Source organism: Triturus cristatus, chromosome 8, assembly GCF_964204655.1.
Source record: "Triturus cristatus chromosome 8, aTriCri1.1, whole genome shotgun sequence".
NCBI lineage: Eukaryota > Metazoa > Chordata > Amphibia > Caudata > Salamandridae > Triturus > Triturus cristatus.
Window position 1 is genome coordinate 189,983,572 of NC_140591.1, and position 22,734 is coordinate 190,006,305.

A 22,734-nucleotide genomic window follows, 5' to 3' on the forward strand; every position below is an offset into this window, starting at 1 on the left:
AAAGAACTCATTACATTGGTTTTGGATAGATGAATACCTCATTGCGCATGAAGTGGCGCAACATATGGATCTCTTTGACTATACACCACCAGCAACAGAGCCCTGGGAACGGAGGGAGATGGAGCAGCATCTGTGGCAATCGGCTCCAGAAACAGATTAGAGAAACTATGTGGGGGAGCATGTTCACAGAGTGCAAAGGCATATGGTTCTTTTGACCCCTGAAAAATATTTATTTTTTAAATCACCTAGCCTGAGAGAAGCCCCATGGATATCCTCAAGTTAATATCCAGAATGTAATATTGAATGAAGCCTTGGTTACAGAACCAGCCACATGTCTACCATGAGGTTCACTGGATCAGGAGAGGTAGAATTGATGTAGCATCATCAGCAAAGTAGGGGGAGAAATCTACAAAAACAAGGCCCCAACGTATCAATCATTTTTTTTACATCCACCCTGAAGAGAAGTTGAAGGAGGATTAGGAACTTCTTTGATGATTTAGAAAGAAAGCACACAAGAAGACTTTTTAAAAGCGTTATGAGTACCATCCACAAGGAAAGGTTTGGCCAGGGTGTTCGAGAGGGAAAGGAAGAGCCATACCTTGAATGGCTAACTTAAGCCAAGGACCCAGTCCTGAAACAGAAAATAAACAAATAACAGAGCTGGTAACTGCACACCTCTCCTTTGGTTAGGACGGTGAAAAAAAACAAATAAAGATTTAATATTTAGCACATCAGGCCAGTCACTGTAAACTGAAAGGGCTCCACCTCACCAAACCCATGGTTCCCTCCCTCATTTAGAGGTTGGGCAACCTCTTGGTTTCAAACAGGGCCGCCAGGCCAATGCACCAGAAGGCATGTCCTTGGTTTTTCCATTTATATTTCTTGCACAGGATCAGGCAGATAAAAAGATCAATGGCCCCTACACACAGGGAGAGCACTTCCTATGCATCAGGTCCAAGGACGGTTTGTTTCTTAGAAACATACACACTGCTGAGTAGGCTGTCATGATAAGGCAATTCTTTTTCATCTGAAGTGTGACCTGCTGTGTTTGTGGGAGACCTTTTGGAAAAACGTTCTGTTGCACAGGCAAAGCACTACAACCCTGGCAGGAGGCTACCCCACTGGGTCAGCGGAGACTTCTGGCAGCCTGGGTTCTAAATGACCCCAAACGATATATAAAGATTAATAAACAATAACGGTGTTGCATCTTAGCGAGCAGTAAATTTCTTGAACGGAGACTAGACCAAGCAATTTCCAAAGATGTCTTCATCACAGACAAATTCAGTGGTTCACCTACACCGGGTAAATCTGCAAACTATAAAACAACAGTACTCCGACTGAAGCCTCACCACTCAGGAAAGGCAACTAATGAACATAAAATTGTGAAATAAATAGTTGTAAAATAAATGAACACCGATAGAAAAAGGCACCCATACAACTCTTTTTGAGCCTCCGCTATATTGCATCTCCAAACATGCTAAACTTGTCGTCGGTGTTCAAGAAATGATTTGAAGAGATGGCCACAAATGCAATGGCTAAACATATTGCCCAGAAAAGGAGAGGAAGGTGGCATAAATTTCGAAGAATGAAACCCAAAGTGTTGGAAAGGGGTTTGGGGAGAAGAGAAGAAGCACTTAAAATCCAATACAAAAGAAAGAATCATGGAGGACTGTCTAACTCAAATGATGGGACCAAGGATGAGTGTGTTAAATTACAGCTATTGAAAGTTATAAGTGCCCAATATATTTATTTGATTAAACCCCTCAAGTTAGTGGTTCCATCAGTGGTGAATGATTCACAAAGGTGTATGGGCAGAGCCCTGCCACATTTTTCAGCCGCTACTGTAAGCAATCAAGCTGACAACTTGAGCTACATCAATTTGGTGATAGGCTTATCAATGCTGACTGCATGTGTGATGGAGGTGCTATACATCTGTTACCCTCCTCCGTGTGAGTTACAAAAAGGGCAGCACGTTTATATCTGAGCACGGGACAGAGTTTCCTTGTGCCCTTAGTACAATGGCCTTTCCAGGTCCCCAGCTTCTCGCTTCACTGGATGGCTGACACTTGGTTGGCATAGCAGCTGTCCACTGGAAGGAAGTTCACTATCTACTCCCCTCTTTGGACAGTTGCATTGCCCATCCAGGGGAATAGATCAAGAGCTCTAAGAGTTGAAGAACATGCTCTGTTTGAGCATGTATAGAGGCTCCCCAAACCTCAACCTGGCCCAGTTACTGTATATTCTGTCCTCTTCCCCTGCCTTTTCAGCAGCTGCAAACTAGCACTGAAACTTAGCGTGGTAGAGGTCCTAGCACAAGAGGCCTGGTCAACACTGCTTCCTTGAAAAGCAGTAGCAATGACATTTCTGATGTGCAGAGCAGGCCGGTGGGTGAGTCTGGGGAGAGAGTGTCAGTTTACAGGGCAAGGGGATGCCCAAGGAAATTCGAAGATTTGGTGCCTGTGGCGTGATGGTCTTGAAGACTAAACATTTACTTTCAACATTCCAGGCAACTGGCAATTAACTGGAGTGGTCTAATTATCGACTGAACTGTATAGGTCCTAGAAAAGACTGTTGGAAGCCCGCTGGGTGGTTGCGCTGGAACGACGCACTGGTGGAAGATGCCACAAATGACAAACACATTTTTAAAATGCTGCCCTGACCTGTCACGTACTGTATGTATGCAATGTCACAATCCGCATGTTTTACTTGAGAAAAGACATAAAAATGTTTCAAGGAAAAAATAAATACCGAGGGGCTACTCGGGCACATCCATATTTCTCATAGGTGGTGGAAAATAAAAAGAGTAAAAATGGTACTGCTGCTAATCAAAGCAAGACCTGAGAGCTTCACCCTAAAACTCCATAGTATTGTAACCACTCAAAAAGCGGAAAAAGGTCCCCAACATTTAGCACAAACATATTAAAACAAAGATCTATTACAGATCTGTTAAATCAGTTTGTAAAAGTATAACAACAACATTCCTGACTTACCGCCAGCTTATAGTCAGACCCTAGAATGTACTTTTGCTTTCTCCCAGGCAATGCTCTATTGATGTGGCTGACGACAAAGAGTGAGGCAGGAAGTCTGATGGAAGAGCTGATCAGTACACTGCCCCAGAGAGCGCCGTATAACACCTCTTGTCCTACTTGCAAAGATAGCCGCTGAAGCAGAATGTCAGTCCTGAAAAAGAATATACATATATACATAAGGACACATTGGAGCCTGGGTCAGAGGCATTTGAAAGAAACATTTGGCCTCAATGTACATAGGTTTTGCATAGACTTCTGGTATCATTCATGAGGTAGTGCTATTCCAAAATTGCTGTATTTAGAGAGGGCTGTGCATGCTTGCCATCTGACTGTGCATGGCATGCACAGCCCTAGATTTTTAGCCAGCATAACTTTGTATGATGAGATTTCTTTCATACATATTATGAGTTTTTGAGCAGAGGTCCATCACAGCAGTTCATCATTCAGTATTATTCAGGTTACATGGTATATTGGACACTTAGGAGGGGAGGGGGGCAACAATGTTCCACGGCAAGCCCATTCTCCCCAACAGTTCTGATTTAATTTTGTGGTTGTTCAATTCTCATTGTGGGCAAGTGTTCAGGTAGTCCTTAATTCAAATTCATAGTATGCTATCTATGGACTACATACTTTCTTAATTTTCAGGTGCAGTTTCTACTCTCAAAAAATCCCCTTCCGCCCCTAACACTGGTCCATACATATTTGCCTGGTTTCTACATGTCTGGGAGTTCATACTATACCATTTTCTGACTCTACCCCACTTAGAAACCATTAGGCCTGCAGAGCTGAATAGTGGTTTCTTTCTAGTCCTATTGATATGATGCAAGTAGGTCAAAGCAAAAACCAAAGGAAATGATGGACGGAGTGTTGAACATTGCAAGCACTCACCCCCAGTCAACTGATCTGGGTTGAATCCATCACCATTCTTTAGCCCACTCTGCCACCCCAGTTCAGACATGGCCATATGCAAATCAGTCTGACCCTGTGCCTCATGGGAACAGTCCAGCCCGAACTGCCAAGCCATGTCTTCCCTGGACCGGAAACAAGCTTCCTAGGACCGGTTTCTGGCATTTCAGCCGTCTTCAGCCAGGCTTGCTTGAATCCAGTGGCAAAGTGAGCAAGGGACTCACGTCTGAGCATACCCTGCCAACTTATGGCGAACAAAGCAAAAACCAAAGGAAATGATGGACGGAGTGTTGAACATTGCAAGCACTCACCCCCAGTCAACTGATCTGGGTTGAATCCATCACCATTCTTTAGCCTACTCTGCCACCCCAGTTCAGACATGGCCATATGCAAATCAGTCTGACCCTGTGCCTCATGGGAACAGTCCAGCCCGAACTGCCAAGCCATGTCTTCCCTGGACCGGAAACAAGCTTCCTAGGACCGGTTTCTGGCATTTCAGCCGTCTTCAGCCAGGCTTGCTTGAATCCAGTGGCAAAGTGAGCAAGGGACTCACGTCTGAGCATACCCTGCCAACTTATGGCGAACAAAGCAAAAACCAAAGGAAATGATGGACGGAGTGTTGAACATTGCAAGCACTCACCCCCAGTCAACTGATCTGGGTTGAATCCATCACCATTCTTTAGCCCACTCTGCCACCCCAGTTCAGACATGGCCATATGCAAATCAGTCTGACCCTGTGCCTCATGGGAACAGTCCAGCCCGAACTGCCAAGCCATGTCTTCCCTGGACCGGAAACAGGCTTCCTAGGACCGGTTTCTAGCATTTCAGCCGTCTTCAGCCAGGCTTGCTAGAATCCAGTGGCAAAGTGAGCAAGGGACTCACGTCTGAGCATACCCTGCCAACTTATGGCGCACAAAGCAAAAACCAAAGGAAATGATGGACGGAGTGTTGGATCTCTTGACTGGGGGAGAATGTCTGCATTGTCAGCATTCCGTCCATCATTTGTTTGTTGTAACGCTTTTCGCCCTAAGTGGGATGGGTATTCCCAGACGTGGGACCCGTGCTCACTACGCCACTGGAGTCAAGCTATCCTGGCTGATGACGGCTGATAGCCAGAAACCGGTCCTAGGATGCTTGATTCCGGTCCAGGGAAGACATGGCTTGGCAGTTCGGGCTGGACTGTTCCCATAAGGCACAGGGTCAGACTGATTTGCATACAACCATGTCTGAACTGGGGTGGCAGAGTGGGCTAAAAAACGGTGATGGATTAAACCCAGATCAGTTGACTGGGGGTGAGTGCTTGCAATGTTCAACACTCCGTCCATCATTTCCTTTGGTTTTTGCAAGTAGGTCAACACTTGCCCTCAGAGCATCTTACCCTGATAGCTAATATTAGCATATGTTAGAAAGATAATAATGTTTTACCAGAATAAAACAGGTATTTGTAAATAAAATCAACAGTCAAAACAAATTTGTCGAAGATTACTCAAATACAGGTTGACATTTATTATTGCTAGAGTCACAAAATATATGTCTTATTTATGTTCAGAAATACAATGAACATATCACTCCATGATCATATTCATGCCTGCCCAATGCATTTCGGGCCTTTCAGTGGCCCTTCTTCAGGGGCAATGATCTGAAAACAATATAAATAATATGAACATTACAATATGCACGTGCAGGGAAACATTGTTGTCAGGAAACTGGTACACAATCATGACACAAACTAATACATCTCATCATAGTCTTTGATCTTTAAATTATAAATATGCCAAAATGTAACATTAAACGATTAGCAATGAAGAAACCAGAAAGAAACCAATCACCCTGTGTGATGATGTTTGAAATAGTAATATGCCTAAAGAAATGGAACAGAGAAAATGACGTGGCGGATATGTGAAAACATTATTTAAGAGTCACCATAGGTGTAAAAGAAAGTACCTGACTGATCTGTTCGCATGGACTTCCTAAAACGTAATAAGCCAATATCATCAATTACTTCACTTGAAGGGAGAATGTCAATACCCTCTAAACATAGCTGAAATTTTTTAAAGTTTTAGGGTACTTCGAGGAAGTCTACAAGCAAGCCACTTACAAGGTAAGTAATTCGAGGGCCAACACACACTAGGGCACCGGAGTGCACAACTTACCTCACCCAGGGAAGCCAGGTGCATAGGTGTCTTTTGGTGTTGGGTCACGTCGCTATTTTCTATGGAAGCCAAAGAAGATTTGCTGCTTGCGAAGACTGAAGAAGTGTCCGGTGGAATCCAAGGGTGGATTCGAGAAACAGATGACCTGAAAATTGAAGGGACAGTGTTCACAGTCACTTGCCAGTGACCGGGGGCCAGGAAGCTGGTTACCCACGGAAGTCGGGTGATTTCAGGTGATCAAGGGGGTTTTGACTCTTCGCTCACGAGGTCCAGGAAGGATCGATGATGAGCAGCAGCTGGATTCGGAGTGTCCCACGACGTCTGCAGCTTACTGAGGTGTCGGCAACCGGATTGGAGCCAACAAGCCTTTGCCACAGCAAGTCTTGTGGAAATCGAAGAAAGTCAGCGTTGCAGACCAGCAAGGTCTGAGGGACTCACCCAGCGAGGGTGAGTGAGGGCAGGCCTGGAGCAACCAGGGGAGCCCTTTGAGTCGATAAGAAAGTCTTCGGGGGACCCACAAGCCAACGGGCAAGGGATCGCGAAGACGCCTCTTGAGGAAATGCTTCACAGGAGCCCACAGTCACTCGGGACGGGGTAGGCCTCTGATTTTCGCTGCAAAACCTGCTGGAGGCTTGGGCCACAAATGGTCCAATGCACAAGTTCGTAGAACGTCGTGATGGGGTTGCACTAGACAATAGTGCCCGGTACCCGGGTATTGCTGTTCTTCGTCACTCGTGGGGTCCTCTTGCCTCAGCTCTGCTGGGGACTCACAATGGCCGTCGAGAAGTCAGGAAATCAACTTCTGGGGCTGCAGGGACTTCGGACTCTGGCGGGAGCGGGAAAGTTTGCGACTGTTGATTAGAGTTTTTGGTGCCTGCCAAGCAGGGGAGTCACTCCTTGACTCCAAGGGAGATTCTCCTGTCTTCCAAAGGAAGTGGAACGTCGAAGGGCCAGGATTCTTCTTTGTAGAGCGTCGTCCAGGGTTATCTACTTTGCAATGGCAAGGTTTCCCTATCTTATACTGAAGGTAGGGGAGGGACTAGTTCTATGACCACTTCTCTGGGAGGTTCAGGGTAGTGGATGGTTACACCCACTTCCCTTTGTCCATTTTCGCGCCAGAGCAGGGACAGGTAGCCCCTGAACCGGTTTGAGCTGGCATATGCACAGTGGAGCCTACTGCTCCCCAAGTGCAGGACTTCAAAGCACTCCAGAAGTGCACCCACCCAGCCCCAATACACTAAATCCTGTCTGGAAGGTGGTGACACCTCCCTGTGACAGGATGCCTATTGTTGGGCCTCCTCCACTGCGAGTTGCAGTCAGCAGCAGAAGGGCAACCCAGTGTCTGAGCTGGTGGCATCCATTTTGTGATGCCTGGGCTCTTTCAGATTTCTACCGTGTTACCACAGTAGGTACATGTCGTCCCGTCTAGAAGGGTGGGATCATACTCCCACACCAGTTACTGGTGTGGGGGTATGATTCCAAGTTGTTTGACACCAAACACGACATGTTTTGATGCAGTCATTCCAAAGCTAGCATTTACCGGTAGGTTATAATGCACTTAAGAGTATATGGTTTAACCGCATCCACAAACAGCCACAGAGAATAGACTCAGCCAGCTGCAGAGGGGTCCTGCTCATGCAGAGGAACCCCCTCACATAGCAAACCAAGCACCCTGCCCTCAGGATTGATAGGGCTGGCTGATATGTTTATATGTCTGTGTATGGTGCGATATAGGAACCTATACCTCAGTGAGGAGTGCTAACACTACCTCACCCAGGCTGCAATAGCAGGCCTGTGGTGTCAGATTGAGTCTGCTTCCCAGGGGTGACATAATACATGCTGCAGCCCCTGGTAGGCCTGTGAAGTTCCTATGCCCTAGGTACCTAAGGTACCATATACTAGGGGCTCAAAAGGTACCACAGTATCCAATCACTAGTGCATCTAATATGCACACCAAGTCATTTAGAGAGAACAGAGAGACTGGGGCCCTGATTAGCAGGGACCCAGCCAGACTATAGCCAGAAACCAGTGTATACATCAGAAAAAACAGTGGGGGCAACATAAGTGCCGATCCTACTCTAATACACAACCCCCCCCCGCCCCCCCCCCCAAACGCAGGGACACTAAACTAACCTTGACCAGTTGAGTCTTCGTGTTCTAAGTGGAAATACCTTGAGAGTCCATCTGCATTGCGTTGGGTCCCAGGTCTATGTTCCACTGTATAGTCCATCCCCTGTAGGGAAATGGACCACCTGAGCAGTTTAGGATTTTCACCTTTCATCTGTTTGAGCCATAGGAGGGGCTTGTGGTCAGTCTGAACTATGAAGTGAGTGCCAAACAAGTATGGCCTCAGCTTCTTCAGGGCCCACACCACAGCAAAGGCCTCCCTCTCTATAGCCGACCAACGTTTCTCTCTAGGGGTCAGCCTTCTGCTTATGAAAGCTACTGCCTGGTCTTGACCTTCATCATTAAGTTGAGACAGTACAGCTCCGACACCCGGCTCTGAAGCATTTGTTTGAACAATTACCTTCTTTTTGTAGTCTGGACTCTGCAAGATGGGGGCAGTGCACATTGCCTGCTTTAGGTCATCAAATGCCTTTTGACAGCTAGCTGTCCACAGAAATTTTTTTGGCATTCTCTTAGAGGTCAGATCATGTAAGGGGGTCACTATAGATCCATATCCCTTAATAAACCTCCTATACTACCCAGTCAGGCCTAAAAAGGCTCTAACCTGTGTCTGGGTGGTTGGAGCTACCCATTCCATTATGGTCTGGATTTTGCTCTGCAATGGTTGAACCTGGCCTCCACCTACAAGGTGGCCCAGGTATACAACCTGACTCTGCCCTATCTGGCACTTGGTGGCCCTGATAGTGAGGCCTGCTTTTTGCTGGACCTCCAAAACATTCCTGAGGTGGACCAGGTGATCCTGCCAGGTGGAACTAAAGACAGCAATATCATCAAGATAAGCTGAGCAATAAGTTTCCATACCAGTCAGAACTTTATTCACCAACCTCTGAAAAGTGGCAGGTGCATTTTTCAAACCAAAGGGCATTACCACAAAGTGATAGTGCCCACCAGGGGTTAAAAATGCTGTTTTGGCCTTGGCATCATCAGCTAACCTGATTTGCCAGTAGCCAGCTGTTAGGTCAAATGTACTGCGGTACTGAGGCCAAAGTATCTATTAGTTCATCTGCCCTTGGAATTGGATAGGCATCAGTCCTGGTGACTGCATTGTGGCCTCTGTAGTCAACACAAAACCTCATCTCTGTCTTACCACCCTGGGTATGAGGTTTAGGCACAAGGACTACTGGACTAGCCCAAGGGCTATCTAAAGGCTCAATAACACCTAGTGCCAACATTTTCTGGACTTCAGTCCTGATACAGTCCCTGACATGGTCAGGTTGCCTGTAGATTTTACTCTTGACAGGCAGACTGTCTCCAGTGTCCACTTCATGGGTGCACCAGGAAGTCTGACTTAGGGTCAGGCTAAACATATGTCTGAACTGTTGCAGAACTTGTCTGCATTCAGTTTGCTGATGATTAGTGAGGCTGCTTGCCAAAGCAACACCATCAATTGACCCATCATCAGGGTTCTGTGAGAGCAGGTCAGGGAGAGGGTCACTCTCCTCCTCCTGGTCCTCGTCAATTGCCATGAGCAAGCCCATGTCAGCCCTGTCCACATATGGCTTTAATCTGTTGACATGGAGCACCCTAAGAGGGGTCCTGGGAGATCCAAGATCCACCAAGTAGGTGACCTCTCCCTTTTTCTCAACAATTGTATGGGGGCCACTCCATTTGTCCTGGAGAGCTGCTGGGGCCACAGGCTCCAACACCCACACTTTCTGGCCTGCCTGATAAACAGTCAGGACAGCCTTTTGGTCATGTCAAGCTTTTTGTAATTCTTGGCTAGCCTGAAGGTTTTTGGTTGCCTTCTTCATTTACTCTGCCATCCGGGAGCGGAGACCAAGTACATAGTCCATCACATCCTTAATGGGAGGCTCGAGAGGTAACTCCCATCCCTCCTTCACCAAACATAATGGGCCTCTGACAGGGTGCCCAAACAGAAGTTCAAAAGGACTGTAGCCAACCCCCTTCTGTGGGACCTCCCTGTATGCAAACAGAAGGCAGGGAAGTAAAAGGTCCCATTTTCGCCGAAGCTTTTCTGGGAGGCCTTTAATCATTCCCTTTAGGGTTTTGTTGAACCTTTCAACTAACCCATTGCATTGTGGGTGATAGGGAGTAGTGAACTTGTAGTTTACACCACACTCCTTCCACATTGCTTTTAGATACCCTGACATGAAGTTGGTACCTTTGTCAGATATAACCTCCTTAGGGAAACCCACTCTGGAGAAGACTCCAATGAGGGCTCTTGCCACTACAGGGGCTGTAGTGGTCCTGAGGGGAATTGCTTCTGGGTACCTGGTGGCATGATCCACTACCACCAGGATAAACCTGTGCCCACATGCTGTTGGAGTGTCGAGGGGACCAACAATGTCAATCCCTACCCTTTCAAAGGGAACCCCCACCACAGGTAGTGGTATCGGGGGGCCTTTGTTGTGCCACCTGACTTGCCACTGGCTTGGCAAGTGACACAGGAGCGACAAAACTCCTTGGTGTCCTCTGACATGTGTGGCCAATGGAAATGTAGAACAAGCCTGTCCCAGGTCTTGTTTTGGCCCAAGTGTCCTGCTAATGGGATCTCATGTGCTAGGGTCAATAGGAACCCCCTAAACTTCTGAGGTATTACCAACCTCCTGGTGGCTCCAGGGGTAGGATCTATAGCCTCAGAATATAGGAGTCCCTCATCCCAATAAACTTTATGGGACCCACTAGCACTCCCAGCAGCCTCAGCAGCAGCTTGCTGTCTGAGGGGTTCAAGAGAGGGGCAGCATTGTTGCTCCTTACTCAGATCTTCCCTGGAAGGTCCCCCTGCCCCCAAGAACTCAACCTGACCAGACTCAAGTTCCTCTGGGGCAGTTCCTTCTTCAGGCTTTGCTTCTCCTCCCTCAAGAGGTGAATCCGAGATCTGAGACAGTGGGGAAGGCACAGCCTTAACCCTACTGCTCCTCCTCTTGGGTAGCATCTGGCCTGTGACCTGGTCACAGCAAATACCTATGCAGGTATGCCCAACATCTCAGCATGAGTCCATAACTCCACTTCAGACCAGGCTGAAGTCTCCAGATCATTGCCCAATAGACATTCAACAGGGAGGTCTGAACTGACTACTACCTTTTTGAGGCCAGTTACCCCTCCCCAGGAGAAATTCACAACTGCCAGACTATGGTTGGTCCTGACATTGCTTGCATTGGTAACCTGGTACATTTCACCCAGGATGATCTGTGCAGGGTCCACTAGGTCCTCTGCCACCATGGTGACACTAGCACCTGTGTCCCTGAATGCCAAAGCCTGTTTGCCATTAATTATAGGCTGCTGTTTGTATTTGCCCAGATTACTGGGGCTCACCAGGAAGGACATATCAAGGTCTCCCTCACAAACTAGCAATGCCTGTATTGGTACTCTGACTAGGCCAGAGTCCACATCAGAACCCAGGGTCAACCCTACTACACCCTTATTCTGATTACCACCTCCACCAGTAGCTGGACGAGGGGGAACAGTTGCCTTAGGGGCAGGAGTGTTGGTGGTTTGGTCTTTGGGCTTGGTACAATCAGAAGTCCAGTGCCCTTTCTGTTTACAGAATTTGCACCAGGGCTTCTTTTGGCCTTTTCCCTTTGTAGATTGTGAATCCCCACCAGATGCAGATTTTTGGGTCCCTTGTGAAGACCTCTGGATTTCTGACTTATCCCCACCTTTATCTGAGCCTTTAGGATCCTGCTTCTTAGTGTCACCCCCTTGGTTCTGGGTTTTCTGCCTCACCCTGGTTCTGACCCATTTGTCTGCCTTCTTTCCCAATTCTTGGGGAGAGGTCAGATCAGAGTCCACCAGGTACTGATGCAACAACTGGTTTTGGCAATTGTTAAGGATCTGTTCTATCATGATAAGATTATACAATCCCTTAAAATCAGTAACTCTACTACCAACCAGCCAATCTTCCAGAGCCTTGGTTGCACAATCAACTAAGTCAGTCCAATCCTGAATCTGTGCTTTCTGGGTATCTCTGAACTTCAACCTGTACTGTTCAGTGGTTAAGCCAAACCCATCTATTAATGCAGTCATCAGGGCTTCATAGTCATTAGCATCCTCTTCTGTAACAGTGAGGAGCGTGTCTCTACATTTATCAGAAAAGGAGAGCCACAAGATTGCTGCCCACTGTTTCTGGGGGACCTGTTGAACTTTACAGGCCCTCTCCATAGCAGTTATCCATTTGTGGATATCATCCCCACTCTGGTAGGGAGGAACAGCCTTGGACAGGTTCCTATGGTCTAGAATGTAATCTCTGCCTCTAGGGACACTGTTGCTGCCACCAGGAGGTTCTAACCCCTCTTTTCTAGAAGCTCTCTGGAGCTCAAAGGCTTCTCTATCCAAGGCCAATTGCTTGGTTCTGAGGGCAAGCCTAGCTTCCTCATACTGGAGCATCTTGTACCTTCTTTCAGAGGAGGACTCTCTATTGAAGTATGAGTTCCTCTGATGGACAGAATCCTTGTCAGAGTGATATGAGTGGTTAGATTCCCTTGAAGGGGACCTAGGCCTCTCTTCCACTCTGTCAACTCTCTTAGGGATAATTCCTCTGTCCTGTTCAGACCTTTCTGGGTCTGGCCCTTCAATCACAGACTCCAGGTCATCTTGATCTTCATCATCTGACCCAGAGACTATGGCTGACCCACCCCCTGATCCAGATTCACCAGCTCCTAGAGCCAGTCTACGATCATCTGCTATAAGTAGATTCATCAGGTGTTGTGTCGAGGGACTCTGTCCCAATCCCAGGTGTCTTGCAACACACATGGCCTTCAAGTCAAAGAAGTTCATGTCCTTATACTGGGGTTGGGTGGACCCACTGACTCCATCCCTTGAGGACATTCTAGAGTTATGCAGTGTTGCACTACCTACCCTAGGTTGTGGCCTACTGATCCTAGCTTGAGCTGTAGCAAGGGTGTGCTATCCCTTCACAAACAACTCTAAGTTCAGTAGAACTTATTGATACTAAGCTTGACTTTTATATGTACCTTGAGTACCTTTAGTGGTTTTCAGTTAGTAATTCAAATTGAGATTTTCTGGTAAAACAATGGCAAGCTGGAATCCCACACGCTGCCCACCAATGTGAGAAGTTGGCCTGGCATATGCTGGTCACTAGTTATAGTGGCCACCTTCCACCAGTCCAATTCGACTCTTATGGTAGATAGGTTTAAGACAACTTTTTAAAGAAAGCTATCCTAGTGGTAGCTGTGGAGAGCAGCCTTCAGGCTAAGTCTCAGAGGAATGTAAAGCAGCTTGTTTTCCCTTATAATCTCTTGAATTACCAAATGAAAGGACACCACACAGGTATATATATCAAATATATATGTATTTATTTCTAGACACACTCTAATAATCTCTTTATGAGATTAGAAGTCAGGAACACATTCAAATATCAAAGTTTCACAATAAGTTAAGCACAAATATGGCTGGGGCCTTAGGGGCGTACCAGACCATATACTAAAAAAGAGGTTTAGGAAAGTCGACTTGCAGAATGACAAGGCCTAGGGCCTGTAGAATCGCTGGGGCTTCACTAATGCAGTAAAAGCAGGTAAGTAAACGACCCACGGGAGACGCATGCAGTGTGAGAACACAGCCGCGGGTTCCCTATTGATTACAATGGATCAAGTTGCAGTTTGATTTTTAAAGTTTTAGGGTACTTCAAGGAAGTCTACAAGTAAGCCACTTCCAAGGTAAGTAATTCGAGGGCCAACACACACTAGGGCACCGGAGTGCACAAGTTACCTCACCCAGTGAAGCCGGGTGCATTGGTGTCTTTTGGTGTCGGATCGCGTCGCTGTTTTCTATGGAAGCCAAAGAAGATTTGCTGCTTGCGAAGACTGAAGAAGTGTCCGGTGAAATCCAAGGGTGGATTAGAGATGCAGATGACCTGAAAATTGAAGGGACAGTGTTCACAGTCACTTGCCAGTGACCGGGGGCCAGGAAGCTGGTTGCCCATGGAAGTCGGGTGATTTCAGTTGATCAAGGGTGTTTTGACTCTTTGCTCACGAGGTCCAGCAAGGATCGACGATGACCAGCAGCTGGATTCGGAGTGTCCCACGACGTCTGCAGCTTACTGAGGTGTCGGCAACCGGATTGGAGCCAACAAGCCTTGGCAACAGCAAGTCTTGTAGAATTCGAAGAAGGTCAGCGTTGCAGACCAGCAAGGTCTGAGGGACTCACCCAGCGAGGGTGAGTGAGGGCAGGCCTGGAGCAACCATGGGAGCCCTTTGAGTCGATAAAGTCTTCGGTGGACCCACAAGCCAATGGGCAAGGGATCGCGAAGACGCCTCTTGAGGAAATGCTTCACAGGAGCCCACGGTCACTCGGGACGGGGTAGGCCTCTGATTTTCGCTGCAAAACCTGCTGGAGGCTTGGGCCACAAATGATCCAATGCACACGGTCGTAGAACGTCGTGAAGGAGTTGCACTCGACAATAGTGCACGGTACCCGGGTATTGCTGTTCCTCATCACTCGTGGGGTCCACTCGCCTCAGCTCTGCTGGGGACTCACAATGGCCGTGGAGAAGTCAGGAAATCCACTTCCGGGGCTGCAGGGACTTCGGACTCCGGCGGGAGCGGGAAAGTTTGCAACCGTTGATTAGAGCTTTTGGTGCCTGCCAAGCGGGGGAGTCACTCCTTGACTCCAAGGGAGATTCTTCTGTCTTCCAAAGGGAGTGGAACGTCGAAGGGCCAGGATTCCTCTTTGTAGAGCGTCGTCCAGGGTTATCTACTTTGCAATGACAAGGTTTCCCTATCTTATACTGAAGGTAGGGGAGGGACTAGCTCTATGACCACTCCTCTGGGAGGGTCAGGGTAGTGGGTGGTTACACCCACTTCCCTTTGTCCAGTTTCGCACCAGAGCAGGGACAGGTAGCCCCTGAACCAGTTTGAGCTGGCATATGCACAGAGGAGCCTACTGCTCCCCAAGTGCAGGACTTCAAAGCACTCTAGAAGTGCACCCACCCAGCCCCAATACACTAAATCCTGTCTCGAAGGTGGTGACACCTCCCTGTGACAGGATGCCTATTGTTGGGCCTCCTCCACTGCGAGTTCCAGTCAGTAGCAGGAGGGCAGCCCAGTGTCTGTGCTGGTGGCATCCATTTTGTGATGCCTGGGCTCTTTCAGATTTCTACCGTGTTACCACAGTAGGTACATGTCGTCCCATCTAGAAGGGTGGGATCATACTCTCACACCAGTTACTGGTGTGGGGGTATGATTCCAAGTTGTTTGACACCAAACACAACATGTTTTGATGCAGTCATTCCAAAGCTAGCATTTACCGGTAGGTTATAATGCACTTAAGAGTATATGGTTTAACCACATCCACAAACAGCCACAGATAATAGACTCTGCCAGCTGCAGAGGGGTCCTGCTCATGCAGAGGCACCCCCTCACATAGCAAACCAAGCACCCTGCCCTCAGGATTGATAGGGCCTGCCATAGGGGTGGCTGATAGGTTTATATGTGTGTATGGTGAGATATAGGAACCTATACCTCAGTGAGGAGTGCTAACAATACCTCACCCAGGCTGCAGTAGCAGGCCTGTGGTGTCAGATTGAGTTTGCTTCCCAGGGGTGGCATAATACATACTGCAGCCCCTGGTAGGCCTGTGAAGTGCCTATGCCCTAGATACCTAAGGTACCATATACTAGGGGCTCATAAGGTACCACAGTATCCAATCACTAGTGCATCTAATATGCACACCAAGTCGTTTAGAGAGAACAGAGAGACTGGGGCCCTGATTAGCAGGGACCCAGCCAGACTATAGCCAGAAACCAGTGTATATATCAGAGAAAAAGTGGGGGCAACATAAGTGCAGATCCTACTCTCCTACACCCATCTATTCCCAAGTCTGGCCAATCTGTTGTGCCTATTATTCACCAGTTTCTTGAAGAGAGAAGATATGGCTCCATTTGCTAATTGGTAAATAAGGACCTGTCTTTCGATAGATTTGATTTTAGGGAGGTCTTGCCAGTCGATAGAGTGTACGAATAGGGCATGCTGGAATTAAGTGTATCAACAGCTCTGTGACTGTGAGATCTTATATTCTTCCCTCAATTGCGCAAATTACTTGATTACCCCTGATCCTGCCACATATTTGAGCTTAGAGAAACCAATACGGTTACAGTGTTGGAAACCTTGCAAATGTCTTAGTCTCTCGCAAGAACTGGCCCCGATTTATTGGGGCATCTCTTGTTAACCTTCTCCACCTAACCAGCACAGCTGTGGTCGAGTGCCAGGCCTCGATTACTGCTTTTGTTGTGCTAGGCAGATATCTTACTTTTTTCAATAATCCTCCATACATGCAGTGCAGGTGAGAGTGCTCCCCCATTACCAAACTATCCAGTTTGACTGAAGGTTTCTGAATGTTGTAGATGATTCCAATCATTTATTTCATGCAACTGGAGTCCAAGCAATAATAACTTACATTTGGCAACCCTAGACCTCCATGCTTGACCGTTCTATATAGTGAGCTTAATAAGGGGCATATCCCCATCCCATTGCAAACACCCCAGTTTTCCTTCCATTATTTGAAAGAAGGCATCAGTGAACACGTAGTGTGTATTGAAATGCACAGGTACATTTAGGCAGCAAAATCATCAAACACAACCCCCATTTCCATCAAGGAGAGTAGAAGCTTCTGCCAACACTGGAACCCTGTCAATATGTTATGCCTTATTGCCTGTTTTGTACAGTAAACTTTCAATGCTGGTACTGTGGCTTTCCCTGCCTCTATCAGCTAGTCCTGATATGCCCGATGCTCCATTTCAAGCAGTTGTATTACCAAAGTCATGGGGGATTTTACAGGTCTTTCTCCCTCTCTAAGATTTTTTTCCCTTGCTGTGATTTTCACCAGCTTTGCATTATGATGGGACTTTAAAGCCCATGTTTACAATGCAGAAAAACAACAAAACTACCAATCAGAAAACGTAGTGTAGGTAATCAATATAATTTGAAAAAAGTGCTAATGGCAAACAATAGTGATTGTAAAATGCCGCAGTATTAACATTTTTACCTAGTGTAGGCGGTAAACTAACATGCTATTCCAGTTTTCTTAATAAAATGGTGAAAACAATATTTGCAAAATACAGAAGGTATGCAGTTCCTCTAGGCCACTGCATCCCACTTTGAATCAATGGTAAGTGTTATTTCAAAGGGTTATATCAATGGGGTGAGGGCGTGTACATCCTTTTAGGATGCATTCACCCTCACTCACGAAGGTGGCATGCTTCATTATTAGGCTGTGCTCCTCGCTGAGGGAACACTGCAATAACTAACGGGCCCCAGACGGGGCTCTTTACTACAGCTCTTTAGCGATCCTTACGCTTGGTATATTCACTGCCTTTTTCCGAATCGTAAGTGAATTGTGGTAGACCGGGAAAGTGATTTAACCTTGGCTATGGACAACCCTATCACTGTAGATTTTTTTTGATAAACAAGTTTTATTGTTTTAAACAGCACAATAACAAAAACAGTCTGGTATTCCGAATCAGTACTACACAGCACTACATTAGGAAGCACCCCCCGCTCCCCCCCGCCCCCAGAGTCCTCCCCCCAGCCCCTGAACCGCCCCATTAAGGTATGTTGCCTAGCCATTTCCCCCAAACCTTTCGGTATTTCTTGGGGCATCCTCGTGCCCGATAGAGAGTCCGTTCCTGCGCCGCGCACCAGTCCACCCCAGCGCCCCACTTGTCCACACTTGGCGGCAGCGGCTGCTTCCACGCCGCAGCGATGTCGCGCTTGGCCACCATCAAGGCCGTCATGAGAAACAGCTGCTCTGAGCGCGTGCCATCTAAGCCATCTGTGATGCCCAGCAGCGAGTGTCTCGGATCATGTGGCACCTCCCACCCCAGGACCTCCGTAAGTTCGGTCTCAATACCTCTCCAGAACCCCTCCAGGGCCGGGCAGGACCACACCATATGCAGGAAGTCTGCCGGGTCAGAACCACAGCGGGAGCAGGCCGCATCCCCGGAGAGGCCCGCACGGTGAAGGCGAGCCGGTGTGAGGTATGCCGCGTGGAGATAGTAAATTTGGATGAGTCGTAGCTTAGCGGAGGCCGTCACCAAGCGGGGGGCCATAAGGGCGTCCCGCCAGTCGGCCTCGTCCAGGGGACCCACCCATCCCTCCCAGCGCTCCTTAAGACCCGCGAGGGATGTAGGGGTGCAGTTAATGAGGGAGCGGTAGATCCTGGAAATGCCCCCCCTCCCCAGGTTGCCCAGCAGGACCTGAGCCTCCGGAGGGCTGTGATCCGGCAGCCGGACGTCCAATGGTGTGTAGGTGCGTATGGCGTGGCGCAGCTGGAGGTACCGGTAAAATTGGGAGGAGTGAAGGGAAAAACGCGCTTGCAGCTCCGAAAAGGAACACATCCGCCCTCCCCGCCAGACGTCCCCCAGCTGGGAAATGCCGATAAGATCCCATGATTTGAAGCCTTCCAGCTTTGTGACCTCCCGCAGCCACGTCCCGTGCCACAGGGGAGTGACCCGTGTCAACCGTCCCGTCCATCGGGTGAGGCGGAGCGCCGCTCTCCAGGACAGGAACACAGCCCTGGTGATGTCCGGGCAAGAAGCAGGGATGGGGGCGCCGTACAGGCGGTCTTGGATGTCGGAGAAGCCCAAGCCGTTAAGTTCCACCCTGTAGGCCGGATCGGACCAACCCCCTCCAAACCAGTCGTGAATGACCAGGAGGCGGGTGGCCATGTAGTAGAGGTAGAGATCAGACATGCCCAGGCCCCCGTCAAAGGTGGGAATGCGGCACGTCGACAGAGCCAGCCGTCGCCTCCCCTCGCCCCAGAGAAATCTCGTCACCATCCCGTCGAGCTCGCGGAACCACGGGCGCGGAAAGGAGAGGGGGGTGTTTTGCAAAACATACAGAAACCGGGGGAAGGATCATCATTTTGTAGAGAGCGACCCTTCCCAGCGGGTTGAGGGGCAGCTGCTGCCACCGCGCCAGCTCGACCCTGGCTCTCTTGACCAGGGGGGAGACGTTGAGCGCCCAACTTAGCTCCGGGAGGAGGGAGACCCAGATGCCCAGGTACTGAAATGATAAGCGACGCAGAGGGATGGTCTCCTGCCAGTCAAAGCATTCCCTGGAGGGGTGCAACGGCACCAGAACCGACTTCCGCGGGTTGAGGGAGAGACCCGACGCCTGGCCGAAGCGGCGCAGAATGGATAGTGCGCGTGGTCCGGAGCGCGCCGGGTCCCCCAGGTAGAGTAGGACATCGTCCGCATAGAGGGCGATTTTGTCGGCTGCCAGGCCGGGCCATTCCCACCCCCGAAGGAGGGGATCAGATCTAATCAAGGCAGCCAGAGGTTCCATCGCCAGAGCGAAGAGAAGGGGCGACAATGGGCAACCCTGCCTCGTCCCCCGGCCAATCCGGAAGGGCCTTGACAACGCACCATTGACCAGCACCCTGGCACGGGGCCGGGCATAGAGGACTCGCACCATCCCCATGAACCGGGGGCCAAAGCCCATGTGGGACAGGACGTCGAAGAGATAGGTCCACCCCACCGAATCGAAAGCCTTTTCGAAGTCAACGAGGAGTAGAGCGAGGTACGGGGTCAGTCGATGGTGATGGGCCAGAGCCACATGGAGACGGCGCAGACAGTGGCGCGTGCCCCGAGCGGGCATGAAGCCACATTGATCCGGGTGGACCAAGGTGGACAACATGGGCTTAAGTCGTTGGGCCAGGACCGCCGCGTAGAGTTTCACATCAGTGTTGATGAGTGAAATTGGGCGGTAGGCCGCTCTATCAGTGGGCGGCGGCGTGGATTTGGGCAAAACCACAATCGTGGCCAGGTCGGATTCCAAGGGGAAAGAACCCTTCTCCAGCGCCTCCGCATAGTGAGCTCTCAGCCGCGGGACCAGGGTGTCCCTGTAGGCCGCAAAGAATTCCTGGGGAAAACCGTCCGGTCCCGGCGTCTTCCCCGTTGACGTACGCCCGATAGCCTCCCCGATCTCCTCGACGGAGATGGGCGCCTCCAGGCCCTCCATTTCGTCCGGCCGAAGCCTGGCCAGGCAGGTGCTCCCGGCCGCGAGCAGGGCGTCCAGAGAAAGGTCCGGCGCACGCGCTCGGTAGAGCTGGGAATAGAATTGGGCAAATGCCTCTGACATCGCCACGGCGGAGGACTGGAGCACCCCCGAAGAGTCGGCAATCGCCGGAATGATGCGCGATGCCCTGGGGTAAGTGGCCAGGCGGTGCAACAGTGCGCCGTTCTTGTCACCCCAGCCGTACACCCTCGCCACCGAGGACTGCCAAAGAAGCTTGGCCGCCTCAAGGGACCGCTGACAAATCTCCTGACGAAGGAGCCGCAACTGTCGGTCCACCGCCGGGTCGTCATGCTCGGAGAGCGACCGCTCCAGCCGCAACGCCCGGGCCTCGCAAGCAGTGAGCTGCTGCAGCTGTGTCTGGCGGTGCCGCACCACCTGTGCCTTGGCCGCCCCCCTGATGGTTGCCTTGCAGGCCTCCCAAAGGGTGCCTGCCGACGAGACAGAACCCTCATTGGCACCATAGTAATGAGCGAGTTCAGTGCCAACCGCCTCGCGCACTGTCTTGTCCTGGAGGAACCAGGCGTTGAACCTCCACACCGGCCTGGCCATGTGAGGCGGGGGGCCCAGACCCAGGAGGACTGGTGAGTGGTCCGAGATGCCCCTGGGAAGGATGCGGACATCCTGGACGCTTCCGCACTCGGTGGGGGGGACAAAAATCATATCAATACGAGCGTGAGAGTGGTGAGCGGCTGAAGTGTGGGTGTATTGACGGTCGTGAGGATGCCAAAGCCTCCAGGCGTCGCAAAGGCCCTGGGCCTCCGCCCAACCCGCCAGCTGTCTCGCTCGCGCAGCGCGGGAGTCCGAAATCGGTCCCGACGAATCCAGCTGTGGGGCCAAGACCGCATTGAAGTCGCCCCCAAGCACGACAGCGCCCACGGGGAGAGATTCTAACAACGAGGCGGCGTGGGATAAAGCCTGCGACAGTCCCGAGGGAGGCACATAGAGTGAAAGGAAGCTGACCGGGCGACCCTCCAGCGTACCACAAATGGCAATCCCGATACCCAGGGGCGCGCGGGCCACCCTCTGAAGGACAAAGGGGAAGGAACGGCGCAGCAGGACCGCCACCCCGCGGGAACCACGGGAGAACCCCGAGTGCCACACCCGGTCGTAGCCATAGCGCGCCAAGAAAGGACATTTTTCCCCGAGGAGATGGGTCTCTTGAAGGAGGAGGACGTCGGCCCCAACGCGCTGAGCATACTTAAGGACCGCCGTGCGCTTAAGCCTATCCAGCAGGCCGTTCACATTCCAGGACAGGACGTGCAGCTGTGCCCTAGGGGTTACGTCAGCCATGGATACAACGGGTGCATCGGGACACTGCAGGGACGGAGCCACCCCAGGGGCCTCGGGAGGACATCATGTCGCATTGACGCGCAGGGAGGAAAGGAGGATCGCCCAGGACCCGCGGGGAAGGCTGGGGGCAGGCAACAGGGAACCAGGGGTGCCCGGCCGGGAGCGAGCGGCAGTAGACCGTGGGCAGGAGCCAGCGCGGAGCGCTGCAATGACGCCCATGGGAGGAAGCCAAGGGGCGCCAGGACGGGAGCGGGCAGCAACAGGCCGTGTGTGTGGGCAAGCGCGGGGCTTTGCAGTAACGCTTGCGGGAAGCTGCGGTGCGGCGCACCCAGGGAAGACCAGACATGAACGAAAAGGACCACCCCCCCTCGGAGGAATATCCAACAAAACAGCCAACAAAACCCACCCCATAACCCCCAACCCCCCACCCTACACTTCGAGAACTGAAGCATCTGTCGCCCTAACTTCAACAACTATTACAAAAGCCCCAAGCGAACGCTCGGGTGTCAAGAGCGTGGTGGACCCCTCCAGAAGTACGGATGCAAGTGTTCCGGCCCAGACTACTATTCATGAGCGGAAGTCCGCTGAGTCCAGGACCATGGCGGCGGCCCCAGCCGCGGGACCGGGCCACCAGAGCTGCTGCCAAGATAGAAGACCACCCCAAGTCAAATGACTGGGCTGCGGGAGAGATCAGAAAGGTCCACAGGCGCGATGAGGGGGGTCGGGGACGGGTCCGGCGGGCGCGGCGACCGGCTCCGGAGGCCCCCAGCCGCCTGAGAAGATGTCCCGGATGAGGCAGACGAGTCCCTCGGCATCCTGCCCGACCCGCTCATGGACCGATGCCCCGCCGACAACCCCCCCCTGGGCCGCCGGGACTGTGTGCGTCTTCCACGGCGTGGGCGAGGAGGCCTGGTTGTGTCCAGGTCCGTAGGCCTCCGGGCCGGGGACGCTCGCCCGGATTGGCGCAGGGGTCGCTCCTCAGTGAGCCAAGTCCAGGCCGCTCGAGGAGTATCGAAAAACAAGGTTTTATCCTGGAAGACCACACGGAGGCGGGCCGGGAATTGAAGTTGGTATCGAAGACCCAAGGAGCGCATCTTACGTTTCACCTCCAGGTATGATCGGCGTTGCTCTTGAACCTCCCGGGTGTAGTCGGGGAAAACCATGATGGTATGGTTA

At 50.7% G+C, this 22,734-nt stretch overlaps 1 protein-coding gene across 3 annotated transcripts in view; it reads right to left on the reverse strand.

Annotated features, from left to right (window-relative positions):
• The window catches only part of DOP1B (DOP1 leucine zipper like protein B), a 687,459-nt gene that overhangs the window by 531,634 nt on the left and 133,091 nt on the right, over window positions 1-22,734 (reverse strand). For all 3 annotated transcript variants that reach the window (XM_085621292.1, XM_085621294.1, XM_085621293.1), the window contains one exon: window positions 2,991-3,180. In XM_085621292.1, the coding sequence (XP_085477418.1) occupies window positions 2,991-3,180 (190 nt within the window). The remainder of the gene's footprint in view (window positions 1-2,990; window positions 3,181-22,734) is intronic.